This window comes from Salvia hispanica, chromosome 1 (genome assembly GCF_023119035.1).
Source record: "Salvia hispanica cultivar TCC Black 2014 chromosome 1, UniMelb_Shisp_WGS_1.0, whole genome shotgun sequence".
Lineage (NCBI taxonomy): Eukaryota > Viridiplantae > Streptophyta > Magnoliopsida > Lamiales > Lamiaceae > Salvia > Salvia hispanica.
The window spans coordinates 9079492-9094539 of NC_062965.1; the positions used below are offsets into that span (position 1 = coordinate 9079492).

The 15048-nt window shown below is 34.8% G+C and overlaps 2 protein-coding genes across 2 annotated transcripts; both read right to left on the bottom strand.

The window, feature by feature from the left end:
* Positions 1-253: 253 nt before the first annotated feature.
* LOC125202279 (kinesin-like protein KIN-4C) lies at positions 254-8204 on the bottom strand. The gene is made up of 27 exons (XM_048100650.1): positions 7829-8204; positions 7248-7394; positions 7021-7173; positions 6712-6923; positions 6368-6537; positions 6135-6259; positions 5898-5934; positions 5676-5767; positions 5480-5596; positions 5184-5297; positions 4989-5072; positions 4701-4884; positions 4430-4530; positions 4214-4312; positions 4015-4128; positions 3793-3909; positions 3632-3712; positions 3352-3423; positions 3181-3274; positions 3057-3088; positions 2827-2912; positions 2266-2337; positions 1951-2178; positions 1731-1866; positions 1476-1568; positions 870-1355; positions 254-775 (listed from the first exon to the last, which is right to left on the bottom strand). Exons 1-27 carry the CDS (start codon positions 7946-7948, stop codon positions 458-460), a joined length of 3684 nt encoding a protein of 1227 aa, XP_047956607.1. The 5' UTR covers positions 7949-8204; the 3' UTR covers positions 254-457.
* Positions 8205-10086: 1882 nt separating this feature from the next.
* On the bottom strand, positions 10087-13281 carry LOC125200831 (sugar transporter ERD6-like 6). Its single transcript, XM_048098622.1, has 18 exons — positions 13053-13281; positions 12919-12981; positions 12746-12835; positions 12617-12676; positions 12475-12540; positions 12329-12394; positions 12171-12246; positions 11833-11897; positions 11659-11751; positions 11485-11565; positions 11305-11389; positions 11168-11214; positions 11029-11091; positions 10900-10959; positions 10765-10824; positions 10617-10676; positions 10394-10508; positions 10087-10309 (listed from the first exon to the last, which is right to left on the bottom strand). Exons 1-18 carry the CDS (start codon positions 13239-13241, stop codon positions 10197-10199), a joined length of 1452 nt encoding a protein of 483 aa, XP_047954579.1. The 5' UTR covers positions 13242-13281; the 3' UTR covers positions 10087-10196.
* Between the last annotated feature and the right edge of the window lie 1767 nt (positions 13282-15048).

Genomic DNA, 15048 nt, shown 5'->3' on the forward strand with positions numbered 1-15048 from the left:
TAAAATCGTCAAAATCCAAGTTTATAGTAATAATTGAGAACAATGTTAGTTATAATAACTTTTTTTAAAGTTGAGTGGTTAACCAAAAATTGACAAAACTATGTTATTATTCCAACAATTTACCATAGTTTAAATTTATAAAGCTCCCAAAACTTTAATTTATTTTTGTTCAAAGAGGCATTATAACTTTATCCTTGCAACCGAATGAAGTTTTCTTCCTATATACATTTCCAGCATTGCCGTATGCTTCATGTAAAGTGAATAAATTTGAGATCGTAAAAATTATCAGTCAAATTTCAGGGCAAATCAATCCAAACTTTTCGTTGTTACACAATGTTTAGTGGGCAAACGCAAGCTTTTGCACTCTTACATTTCCTCAATAATTATCTTCTAAAGGATAGCAAAGGAGACTAGAATAGAACTGGCGGAAGCAACATGTACATACGCATCAAGAGGCTTACGTTCCCTTGTTTTCTTTCCCATTTCTTGCATTTGCTTGTCGAGGACTTCCGAGAGATGACGATGTGCAGATATCAGTTTCAACCAACTCGCTCGACTGCTCTACATTCCTCTGTTTCAGCTGATTGTTGTTTGTCAATGTAGAGCGCATTGCTCTTGGTAGTTTTAACGGAATGTCATTTTCTCCACTAGCTTTCGGTTGTTCAGGGCCGTCTCCGTTCTGAGAATGAGATACAGGTGGAGTAGCCGGCACAAGCTGGATGGCTGACTTGTGCCATTTCTTCCTAAGAGCTGGCTTTGGAATACTAGATAATCCCTGAAACATTAACAAGACAGAAGTATATATTTGCAAGACATTGTGGATTGACAAATTATACAGTTACCAAACATATCATTTGAATTACACTTACAAGGTTATTTCCAATGTCAGATAATGGCTTCCGCACGGTACCATCAGTGTTTTGGTTGGCAGGCTTTCCAGAAAGAGCAGATCCAAGCAGCATTGCACCATGAGCAGCAAGATCATGACTCATCTCTGCTTCCTCATGCAGTGACATATTTTCAGACAGATCCAGCATGTCTTTCGTATTTGCTTCCCTATTGCTGCATTTATTGGTCCCACAGCTGCACGACGAACTACAACTTCCGTTCGCAGCACGGCATTCACATCTCGAGGTTTTGCAGGAAGAATATTTGCTGCAAGTACAACATACCCCTAAATCAACCACTTTGGAAGTTCTTCTTTTCGATTGGCGTCTTTTCCTTTCTCTTGTTTGGCTCCACTCGCCATCCTCATCATCATCTAGATTTGGTTGTTCGTCATCTGATGTATCCATATCTTCTAGAAGCTCCAAATCATATGCTCCACTACTGAGAACTGTGGAGCTTCCAGTCCCCTAAATCATGTAATATCATCATTATATTGTTGAAAACAAATCATGTCAAGAAAAGGTTATTCTTTCTTAAAAATGAAGTAGAAGAAGAATGAACAAACAATGTCAACAATATATACAAACCTTAGGCCGCAAGTCATAAACATGTTTGTCATTATCACTCGTCATATTCTCAGGGCCTCCGTTTCGATTTGATAGTCTCTCCAATGACAACATCTATCAATTAAAACATGAAAACCACACTCAAACAAGTTTCGACAACTTGTAAATTTAATAAACAATAATAGAAGTCGTAAAACTAACAACAGTATTAAACATTGCCACATAGTTGCACTAAACCAGGAGTACAAAATAGTTGCAGGAAACATTGTGCCTCACCATTAAATTTTCCCGACGACTGAATTCTGCCTTCTTTAGCTCTATTTGTCTTACCAAATTAACAACTTTTTCCTTCAGGTCTCTAATTTCAGAGTCTTTTTCTCTGCAGTCAACTTCTCTATCTCTTAGCTGGCATCTGTGAATAGTTAAATATGTGAGAAGAAAGCCATCAAGCTAAGAAATTCATAAACCATTGGAAGGTTATGGCAAAATTACTTACCTAGAGGATGATGCCAAGTTAAAAAGGAAGTTCATAACATTCTTTGCTTCAGCAAGAGACCGAACTTGGTTCCACCTTCCTCTGCCACTAAATGCCCGTTCACGCTCCTCAGCTTCTGATAGTTGAGATGCCATGGAAACAAGGGTGCTTGAAGAGGTAGCAAGCATATTCTCAAGGGCAAAAATTCTGGAGTTTCTAGCACCAGGAGACATTGCTTCTGGGAACTCACTACAGTCGATGAATTAAAAAAATTATTTAGTCAATGAAACCACGGAATAATATATGAAAAAGAATACTTGGTCTGTAATTTCAGACCTGAAGTTCTGCTGCTTCTCAATCAATGCTTCTTCTTTCAGCCTTGCAAGCTCTTCAGCCATTCTAGCCCTCCTATATGTATATAGAGATCACAATAAGAATATGGGCTATATGTAAAAAATTATAGAGTGGGTGATTTTTTAAAACCTTCATCACGAGTTGTAACATATGAGATTATTGCTATTCTGGTTGCTGATATATATATGCTCAGGCTTAAAAATGGGTAACAACTTCATAATACAAAAGGTACAGTAATTAGTTACACGCCCTCCTTCCAGACAACCCTACCCCTCCAAATTGACGTCATCGCATATAAACTCTATGCATTGTCCAAAAGTGGTAACAAACAAAAAGGTTTACTGGCTGTTCCTTATGCCAAATTGCAGATATAAATAAAACTGTTCGTCTAGACCAAAATATAGAAAGCAAAACAAAATATACAAGATAAGTCATAGATGAATAAAGCTGCTAAGAAAAGAAAACAAAAACTGAAGTGCTATGATACATATTCAACTGCAAAAGTAGAATGGACATGATTAGTGGGAGTGATTGTGCACTTACTCTTTCATTTGCCGCTCATACTCTGACCGCACCTCATGCACTCCAATAGTTACCTCAAGTTCATGTTCAATAGTCTGCACTAATACCTTGAGGACGAAATAAGATATTGCGAATTATTGGATTTACACAAATTACAATAACCAACAACAAGAATGTATATGTGGTCGCAACATGCACAAATGAGAGGGGGGAAATGTTTTCCCCGCTGGTAGAGACACCTAGACACATACCGGGATTCCAGGACCTTTGTTACTTCCTACACCTGCATAAATGTCAACAGTGAAAGTTAAAATCACAATATTATAAGAATCTTTTACTATTATGCAAAATGAATATGATCAAATAGAATTGAACCAGATGTTTCACGTGATGGAGCTTTCCGAGAATCTAGCAACTCTTTAAGACGCTTTGTAGCATTTGCAGCCTCTTCAGTTTTTCTTTGCAAAACCTGACATGAAACAATTCATCATAAAATCCAGATATCCTAAATATAAAAGAATTATGACCAAGTGTAAAAATAATTACCAGCTTTTGCCTCTGGTTTAGTGCCAATAGCTTATGCATCTCATATTCATTCCTTCTTCCTTCCTTTTTTAGCTATAGAAAAGACACTTCCAAATGGTCAGTTAGTTACATAACAAATTAAAAGCATAATAAAGCAAATTCACCTCACATATTTATTCCTTAGGAATTTTGTTTTCTCTACAATGTATTGTTCAATATTAAGCAACTAGAGTGAAAAGAGAGATGCGTTTTTTAGGTAGAAGCTCAGAGTTGCTCAAAGTAACTATTAGAACAAAATTACCTGAAGCACTTCCTTTTCCCTTGATGCTTTCCACTGTCTGAATTGCTCAGATTCTTGCTTGATCTTATGTTGCAGTTGGACCTTTACACAAACAATAAAATCAGTCAGAAAGTGGAGACCAAGACTTCTATGTAAAGCAGCAAACAACATGATGAAGTAACCTTATGAGTCTTTATCCTCTGTATCTCATCATTTAGTTTTTTAGCAGCTTCATCACTCTTTTGTTTTTGTCTCAGCAATTGATTTTGAGCATCCTGTTTTTTCTTCAACTCAGCCACCTGTAGAGATAACAGAGTCATCAACAGAGCACAAGGAAACCTCAAGAAATGATGGAGTTATAACAAGAATGTTGATTTGGAAAGTCATGTTTCTTTATTATCTACCTGTTTCTCAAGAACATTCAATTTCTGAAGATACTCCTCCTTCAACTTTTGAGCACTACTATCAGAATTGGAAGGGATATTTTCACTCTTGAGCCTAAGTTCTTCGATCTCTTTCTATTAACGTGAAAGACAACAAAATTTAGATACAGGCCTCTGAATATAGATCATCATTGAACAAAAAACAGTGAAGAAACCACACCTGTTGAGTCAATATCTCATTTTGTAGTTCGTGTACTTTCTTCTCATAATGCTGTTTAAGGACTGATGTATCACCACTTGCAAAACGCTTCATTTCAGCCTAAATGAGAAAGAGATGAAAGGCAATGAGTCGGTGTATGCATGTCCAAGAAAACTGGAAATTTTATATATGAAGTTAGTAGGCCTGCAAACTTAAAATGCTGGCCAAGATACTTACCTCCTTCTGCTCAAGTTTTTTGTCCAATTCTTGCAGTTCTCTATCCAGTTGCTCCTGAATAGAAGAATGTTCAAGCTCTTTTTCCACATCTTCCACCACAACTGCAAGATGTCAGAAGATGAGATCATGCAGTAATCAATATAATTCAGCTTACTTGTAAACAACATAACTATCTAACCATTGTTAACTTGTTATAATGACACAAAAATGAAGCAGCTGCAAACAATATCTGCCAGAAACATTGAATTTTAAATAGTAGGTGGTAGCATACCATCAGTTTCTTCAGATCTGATATCAACATCCATTAACAAATTTCTTGAGTGAGTTCCATCGTCTTCCGAATAAAGAAAATCATCAGAATTTCCATGCCTTAAGTGGCTTGAACTCTGTAATCTTACTAGTTCACATTCTAGTTTTTGAATCTTAGTGACATAACTTTTCACCAAATCAAAATCCTGAGGAAATAATTTCGTCAAACAAGGAAGAAAGAACAATCCAGACTGAGTAGTCCATGAAAATGTTGATCGGATAAAAAGTTTAAGATGATTAAGAACTCAACCTTATCAGATTTGTCATTAATCTCATCAATAGGATTTCCATTTCGAATAGATTCTACTAGCATAACCAGTCTATCCTTTTCCACCTGTAATAGGATTAAGTAGATTAGTATGGATAAGACGAGTAGCATTTCTTTCATCTCCAAAAATATGTAGGCATGAGCAAAAATTCAAATTGACATCAACATAATGCCAACCTGAGCATCAATAGCTCGTTGCTTCAGATGCTCATGACTGATTCGACATTCCTGAAGTGCCTCCTGTAACTCAGTTTTACTAGCTTCAAGTAAGGATACTTTATGCTTAAGAATCTGTCAATAAAAAATTATGAAGTGAGTATTAAAGGGAAAACCAAGAAGTTGCAGTAAATTAGTAGTATTAAAAAAAGAGATAACATATATTGGTGAAAAGAAGATTTTGTAAATCGTTATGTCATGTTTTAACTCAGAAGAGTCTTGGATCAAATAAAGCATTAAATTGGTGAATATTTTACTTTAAGTTCTTCAGTGGGTGCATTTGAGTCTCCGCGAACATAAAGTAACTCTGACTGGAGTTGTTCAATTTGACTTCGCAATCTTTGCAACTCAGCTGTCGCGGGATCACGGTTGATCTACAAATTTAAACATATCAGGTTTTTAAGTTACAAACTATGATGATGAGTAGAGATGACTACTAATCTTCTAACTTACAATTGCCTTATTCTGAATATTCCTTGCACGGTTGGCATACTTCAATGTATTAAGCGTCTCCTCAGCATTTGTGTCAGCAGGGCTTACACATGCTGTTAAAATCCAAAACAATAATTTGATAACGTTGGGAGAATAGTTTATATGCCAATTTTTTCATCAATCATGAATTACAGAAATAAAGTGTTCTTCAATGAAATAATAGTAATATATGCAAAAGCATACCAATCATAATCGTTTTGCAATTGCCTCCCAGTGAATCCTGTTAAAGATGATGTACTAGTTGATCAAATATTTTACATAGAAAATATTTTTGAGACAGAACGAAGATAATTTCATTAAACACTAAATAATCAAAAATTGATATACATTACAAAGATTAAGATAATCTGCTCAAGGCATGAAGCTAATGTTGATATACTTCAAAGATATAATCGAATGGAAATATAAAAGATAGCTTGCCTGTAGTATGCGTGTTAACTTGCTATCACGATAAGGAACATGACCTCCTTCTTTGCGTTTTTTGTCATCTCCTAGAGCACTTATGACATTTCCAAGAGCCAATAGTCCTTTGTTAATGTGTATACCTATGACATGAATCAGAAATTAGAAAATTCATCTAGTGTTCAAACAACATAAAAAAATTTACATCTACATACAAATCTATAAGTCACACAACAAATAGTAAAAATTACCTTCCTGCAAACGTGATCCGTCGGCACCTGTTCGTTTAGCACGCTCAGAACCTGCTAAATCTACCAAGTGAAGCTTCGCTGTCAAAACATCATCACCAACATCATCTCTATCAGAAGAATTACTTATTCTTCTTTGTTCCATTGAGATTGTGAAGATGGCATGTGAACGGCTATAGATAAATAAGAAAATTGAGATGAGAAGCAAATCAATTGTGGTTTGAATCCATACTCACTATACATGTAAAGTATGCTTGATTAAAAAAGTGCACTGAAATGGCAGTAAGCATTTTGATAAATACATACTGCAAACTTTACAAACCAGAAATAACAAAAGAAAATGATACCTTGATTGGCTATTCATCTTTGTGCTCCCTGTGGCCCGAGATAGCGAACCCTGGAGGAGATATGAAGCCATCTCTTCCTTTGTCCTCACCTCTGACTCCGTGACCCCAGCCAATGTAATTCCTCCGCTCACCTTTTCTCTAATCTGAATGGGAACTCTTGAAGGGCCTGTAGCTTTTGGATCTAGCAAATCAAACACGTCTTCCTTGAAAACCTACAAATATCAAGATTAATTAATAACCAACTTCAAATGAAATATATTAATTAATCTAAACGAGAACTCTTGAAGTTTGCAATTTTGCACAAGGTACCTCAATAAAGGATACTCTAATCAAAAACTCGGTAGACTCTGTCATAGATTCGACTTTTGTGAAAATGGTATCCATCACTTTAGGAAGGATGGCATCTCCATGCTCTTCACCGTTATAATTTGTGCCCATAGTATAAGTCTTCCCCGAGCCGGTCTATGATCAAAATAAAAGTAATGAGCCAGCTTGTTTTCAAATTTTCTAAACTCAGGATAAGTTGTTTTGCTTACCTGGCCATAGGCAAGTACCGTTCCATTATATCCATGAAATAAGGCATCAACAAGCGGAGCAACACATTCATCAAATATTGTTGAACTCGGACATCCCCTACTACCAAATACGTTGTCAAATGTGAAAGCATGGGATCCGATTTGAACCTGGTGCACCAAAACCCATGAGTTAAAAGCTAATAGCTAAACTTTTTATACAAATTTATAAAGAGGGAGAACATAAAACCCTATCAATTTGTGTAGGTGTCAATCTGTGTTAATCAGTCCTAATCTACAACGCATATACTCAACAAAAACACAAGGATAGCTAAATTTTCGGCATACAATTCACAAATTATTAGAGGCACAACATAAATGTCATATGTGTTAATCAGTCCCAATCTATAACACATATACTCAACAGAAATTAACAAAATCACAAGCTAATAGCTAAACTTCTGGCATACAATTCACAAATTAAAAGGAGAGGCGCAACATAAAGTGTCACTAATCAATCTCAATCCATAACACATGTATTCAACAGAAATCATCAAAAACACAAGCTAATCCAAAAAAGAGAGTATATTAGTTGAACAAAAAACCTGTTTCTGCTCCGGATAAACAGTCACGCAGTCAGTGCAGCCTACAACAAGCTCGGCGGTGACGAGCGGTCTGACATTGACCGCAACCCTCACACTCTGCGACGATTCGGAGTTCTCCATCTGCGCTCTCACAGTTTACCAAAACCCCTAAGCTTCCCCACCTCCAAATCGCCCTAGAGTGAGAGAATTATTCTTCAGCCTGCTGCAATCCAAACAAAAAAAAATCTTGTTTTACAACAAAATTCCCTCGGCAACACAAAAGAAGACCCGAAGCATGTATCCGATTGTGAGGAAAATTGGTTAGATGTTGGCGAATCGGCGGTGAGAGAGAGCGAGATTGATAGCGGCTATTTCAATTTGAAATGGGGAAGGTAGAGAGACAGAGAGGATATAGTGGATTTCAAAAAAATTGAATTGTAGAAAAAGGGGGTTTGCAAATTCAAATTTCACACTCACGTGCACTCCGCGTGGTCTTCAAACGGTATTCTGCCTCTTGCTAACAAGGAAAATAATAATACTATTTTAATTAATTTCTATAATTAACCTTATTAAACGCACCAAACTCTAAATGAAACGCAACTTTAACTTTTTCTTTTCCTTTTCCTTTATTTTGTTTAATAAGGTTATTTTAATTATGGGATGTTTTCCATTTAATAATACTTTGTCAAACTTAATTTATAAATTAAATACTTTTAACACACCCTGATTCTAACTAATATTATATGTTTTTGTTTAAAACTTTTAATTTTATTTAGAAAAACATTATACTTGATTTGATAAAATATTACACTCGTCAACAAAAAATAGTCTCATTATTAACAGCACGAGTTTTAATGAGAAATTGATCAAGTAAGAGAAAAGAAGAGAAAAAAGGGACAAAAGGTAGATAAAGTATGGGATGAGAAAAAATTCCATAGTCAAGGAATATCAAGATGGCAATCTATTTGGTATGTCACGTCCATAAATTTTCATGCTATATTAAAAATATTATAATAAAATTAATTTCTAGATCATCTTAATAGAATTAGTTTTTTAGATTATCTTATTATTATTAAATATTTAATAATTTTAAAAAATGTATAATATTCATACAGTTAATGTCTAGCTATATAATTACGTATTTAATTTAATTTATATGGAGTACCACATAATCATTTGTATTATCAATTTAATTTATATAGAGTAATGCCAACAAATTTGACGTTATAGTTGCACTCTTTATTGGTCTACATTTTTCGATTTATAAAGAAGAAAAAAGTAATCTCCTAAAACTCTTAAAATGAGTGATGTGATTAATTTTGTTTATTAATTTACGAGTAAGATGACTCAGTGAAAACATAATTTTAAAATATTAAATAAGAGTGTATTTATTATGCATAGAATGTGCACAAACTTTCTATATAATAAGTGGTGTATATTTTATGTTTTAGAGTGTTTTATAATCTATAATTCCAACTATTTATGTTTTAGAGTGTTTAATAATCTATATACCTTTTCTTAAACTATTTATTCACTACACTTTTTAGTTAATATCTTATCAATATCTCACTAATATTCAAAAAAATGCTAAAAGTATATAAAACTATCTAAATTTTTTCCTACTCTAAATAGATCCTTGATAAAATCTACCACTCATCGTTTCTGCATTAAACGTTACATCAGGAAGGCTTTTTGTGAAAGATATAACGCAATCTCTGTGACCTCAATGTAATCACATCTCACTATATAATACTCTTCTTTTCATTATGTTTACTAACTTTACGAGCACACAATTCCTTTGAGTTAGACATTGCTCCATCGCTTACTATCGTTGAGTCATACTCCCTCCGTCCCGCTTTAGCAGTCCCATTGACTTTTCTGTACTCGTTTTGTAAAAATGATAATAAATAGTTAAATTGAAGAAATAATAAAATAAAAAAGAGAATAACGTAGATAAGACTCTTCTCTACATTATTCTCTTTTTTACTTTATTATTTCTCCACTTTAACTATTTATTATCATTTTTACAAAACGAGTGCAGAAAAGTCAATGGGACTGCTAAAGCGGGACGGAGGGAGTATTTTTTTTGGATGTGCGAAGATAGTTGAATCATTTTTTTTGGCAAACACTTTATTCTCATTTGTACTTTACTCTCTCATAATTTATTATGTCTATTTTAATCTTTAACACGTATTTTTTTAATTTCATGCCAGAAAATTTTCTCGGGAATGAGCAATAAGATGAACATATTTAAGTGTATTTAAAAAATCATTACCATGTTTCAGATTAATGAAATAACTACTGTAAATAAAGAAGTGTATCTTGTCATAATTGAACTTCCAACAAACAAAACAATTTGGAGAGCAATAGTAATTGGTAACACTATATATCACCTAAAGAATCCTTGAATTTCTTCTAGTGTTTTTCCTTTGGTTTCAGGAACCCACAAAGCCACAAATGCTACAGTAAAGGCTGATACCGAGGCATAAATGACGAACGTCCCTGTCAAATTGTACCAAAACTCGATGCTTAGACAAACCTTATGCGTATAGATATATATAAGTAGAGACAAGAGAGACACAGAACCTCCACTACTCCAGGTTAACAGCAAGTTAGCTGTCATTGTAACCACTGATGCTGAGAACCAATTTGCTAATGTTGCTACACTGCCAGCAAGGCTTTTAATGCTTACTGGAAGAATCTGTGAAATACTCCTAGTTAATACTAAGAAATTAAAATGTTTGCTTTTTTTTATTCTATTCAAGGTGTAAGGAGATTGATTCAGAAGATGTTTTTTCCATTTTCATACCTCAGACATTATAACCCATGGCACAGCTCCAAGTCCAACAGAAAAACCAATCACCATAATCTGAAATATGGAAACAAAATGGTTAATGAAGTGGAGTATACTAGTTAATAGATTAGAATGTGTGTCTGATATGAGTAGTAGAGAATACCACAAGTCCAACCAATGCCAATACTTGCAAGATAGAATGAGACTTTTCAGGTAAAATATCCTGTTTGAAAATTACTAGTATATCAAAAGGTGAGGATACTAAGAATTGGATACAAAATAAAGAATTAGTAGAGACATGTAAATAGAACATAGTTGCAACAAGGAGGCTGCTGGCAGTCATTAATGAGGAGGACACCTGCACAAAAGAGTATAGTTAGCGTATCATATCGCAGAAACCAAAACAACGTAATAGTAGTGAGCGTACTATAAGAAGAATCCTGCGACCCGCTTTATCTACCAAAGCTGCGGATATCCCAGTAACAATGACCTTCAAAAATTATAGGATCTAAACTCAGCTTGCTTGCTTACTTATATTATGAAGACTATCTTATTATTCCATTTACCTGAATTGCCCCAATCCCACATGTTGCTGCTTTACCTGATGAAATCCCTGTTTATAATTGTCATAAGAAGATTTCAGCTTTGGTGATTTACAAACATATAACTCAGGATTGAATGGATTTATATCTTGAGGCCTGACCTGCAGATTGAAATATGCTACTCGAATAGAAAAGAACGCCATTAATACCACTTAATTGCTGGAGTACAAGAAGTCCAATTCCCACCTACAGGAAAGCCAATGAATCGACATGGCATGAGCAAGAAGAAACAAATATCTTTGTGTGTATGGAGAGAAATCTTTAAAGATAATGCAGAGTACCATCAAGGGATACCAATAGCGTCTTCTCTTGAGCTCTGAAAACCGAATGGCAGTTCTTTTGGTTGACGAAGCCACAGATTTCTTGACAAAACAAAGTGAGTTAACAGAATCACATGAAATGAAGTACAACTCTCTTATAAACAAATGCGAGAAAAAGAAAAAAGAGTAGCATACCTTAATTTCATTTAACTCATTTGTGATATCTGTTTCAAATCCTCGTAAAACTTGTAGAGAAGTTTCAGCATCTTCGTGTAGGCCCATTTTGGCCTAGATTTTAAACACAGTTGAATGAGATGACATGAATCTGAAGCATGACAAGGGTCTGTTTGAAGCTTGTATATCTCATACCAACCAACGAGGTGACTCGGGAATGAAAAACAGACCAGGTATCAAGAATGTGCATGGCAAAATTCCTGGACATGAAATAATCAAATTAATACATATCTAGAAGTGATATCATTTCCAAGGCTCGAGCAGATAAAGCATAGCACATACTGCAGCTAAATGTGGTATCATTCTCACAGGATCCACTCAATAGAGTCATATTAAGGAATGAGAACAAGGTAGATCATAGGAGATGCTTTCCAATAATATAGTGTGCTAATTTTGATACAAAACAATTGATTCTCTTAAGTTTCAAGATACAACTGAAGTTGGATACTAAAACAATTACACATAATACTCACCTAAAACTGCAAGAACTCTCCATGGTAAAAAAAGGCCCAAAACATACACCAGCATTATTCCGATTGTAACTGAAAGCTAAATGAGAGTAGGAAATTCGATTCAAGAATCCATTCCAAATGAAATGCAAAAGGTAAAAGCAATGCAGGAGTAAGTTAACCTGGTTTACACATCCGAGCCTTCCTCTCAGGTTTTGGGGTGATATCTCTGCTATATATACTGGCACCTTGCACATTCAAACAGGAGACTGTCATCGACTTGTACAATATTCGAATCATCTTAACCGTACGACTGATCATAAATTACCGTGTAGGAGATTATGCCCACTCCAAACCCTGCCAGCAGTCTTCCCATAAACAAGAACGATGAGTCCTGTATCAGCAAACGTCGACTAACATTCAATTTCAAGCTCCATCACAAAATGCCAAAATCAAAAACTGAAACTCACTTTTGCGAAGGAAATAGCAAGCCAACCAAGGATGTTTGGAATGGAAGCAATCATCAGTGACTGCCACAAAACAATTAAAGGATAAGGATAACAATAGAGAATCAAATTACATTATACATACATACATACCCCTTTTCTTCCGATATATTCCGCGATTTGGCCACTTGCTATTGCACCAACCATTGCCCCAACATTTGCTAAAGAACCAAATGCGGAAAACTTTGAAACATGAAAAAAGGTTAATATTAGTACTCTATATTTTTTTTAAAAATGAGAAACAATCATATGGAGTAGTATAATACCTCAGGAATAGTGAGGCGAAGATCAGAAATGATATCGGATTGAGTAGGATTGGAATATCCGCACTAGAAAAGAGAAAACATGAGAATGGAAAAAAAAAATGGAGAATAGAGAGGCAGATAGATAGATGACTAACGGTGAAACCAAATTGGATGGGGCCGAGGGCGACGATTAGAACGCAGAGATAGACAGAGATGGATTCACGGAGGATCTGGGCGGAGGAGCTCATCATGCTGGATGATGAGCGGAGACCGGCCATTCGGTACCAGCTGCCAGTGTGCAATAGGGGCTTCCGCAGCCCATCCTCGCCCACCTCGTTGCTCATTCGCGATCACTTTTTCGATTATTTTGATTTTCTCTCTTGATTTTTGGTGGTATGGACACGAGATTGGCAAGTGCTACTCTTTTTCATGCAATGCTTTGCCATGCTAGGTTGAGCGCCAATTGTGCTGCCACTTCTCGCTTTTTTCGATTTCTTTTTTCCTCCATACACGTAAGTAAACACTTAGCTTATCAATTTTTCAACTCTAATATTCATATCATACACAATTATATCAATAACCAACCGAATTTAAACTAAAATTGTATCAAAGCGAAAAGAAAATAAAATAAGATTAAATAAAAAAAATACTCCCTCCGTCCACGAAAATTTGTCCCAGTTTTCCATTTCCGTCCGTCCCCCAAAATTTGTCCCACTTCACTTTTACCATTTTTGGTAGTGGGCCTCATATTCCACTAACTCATTCCTACTCACATTTTATTATAAAACTAATACTTTAAAAGTAGGACCCACAATCCACTAACCTTTTCAACTCACTTTCTATTACATTTCTTAAAACCCGTGCCCGGTCAAACCGGGACGAATTTTCGTGGACGGAGGGAGTAATACTTATGTATCCCAGTTTTCTATCACTTCTATTTTCATTTTGGTATGTCCCTTATTAATCGTCTAATTTCATTTTTACTAGCTTTGGTACTGAACAATACATTCCACTAACTCATTTCCTCACATATTATATTACTCCCTCCGTCCCTGATTAAGAGTCACACTTTGACCGGGCACGGGTTTTAAAAAATGTAAAGAAAAATTGATTGAAAAAATTAGTGGAATGTAGGATCCATTTTTTTATATTAGTTTTATAATAAAATATGAGTGAATTGAGTTAGTGGAATGTGGGACCTATTTACTATTTATAGTAAAAATGAAATGTGACTCTTAATTAGAGACGGACAAAAATGAAAAAATGAGACTCTTAATCGGGGACGGAAGGAGTATAACTTGGAGAATGACATGAGATTTTAGGAGATGTTATTTTATGTGTTAGATGGAGAGAGAAAATAGTATACTTATATTAATGTGAGAGAGAATTTTTTTTCAAAAAAAGAAATAAGACATCTTTTGTGAGACAAACTAAAAAGGAAAGTGTGACGTCTATTATGGGACAAAGGAAGTATATAAATAGGACCCATGTATCACTTATCTTTTCAACTAACTTTTTTTTATATTTCTTAAAACTTTTGTCGGGTCAAAGTGAGACGTATGAGGTACGAGAGAACGAATTTAACTATGGTCAAAATGAAAAATATTTCACTCGTATTGAAATATGTAAGACATAACGAAGTAATAATCAAATTATAAATAATTCTTACAATCATAGTAAGAACTGCGCCACATGCCGCTCTTCTCTCAAGATTTTTACTCCTCATCTTCATTATTCATCTTATTTCCCTTTCTTTCTCTATATTTATAACCCATAAAGATTTGACACTTGGAATGTAATATTTTAAAATTTACGTATTAAGTGGCTAATTGATGGAAAAATCTATGGTTCAAATTCTTCTCATAAACTATGAAGTTGGTGAAAATAAATAAATATAATATAATCATTTCTAAAATTCTACCAACTCAAATTTCATCCAAATAAAAATTACCAATTTAGTAGTCCGCCAAAATTGCTATGACCTAGACAATAGACCGTTGACTTTGCAACACAACCAAGTCAGCGGTCCAACATAATTACTCTAAGAGATCAAACTCCTAGACAATATTCAAGTGTTAAGTCGAGAATAAATTGAAAGTCGTAACTTAAAGTTGAATTGAATGAATTAACTCAAAAAGAGAGAGCAAGCCA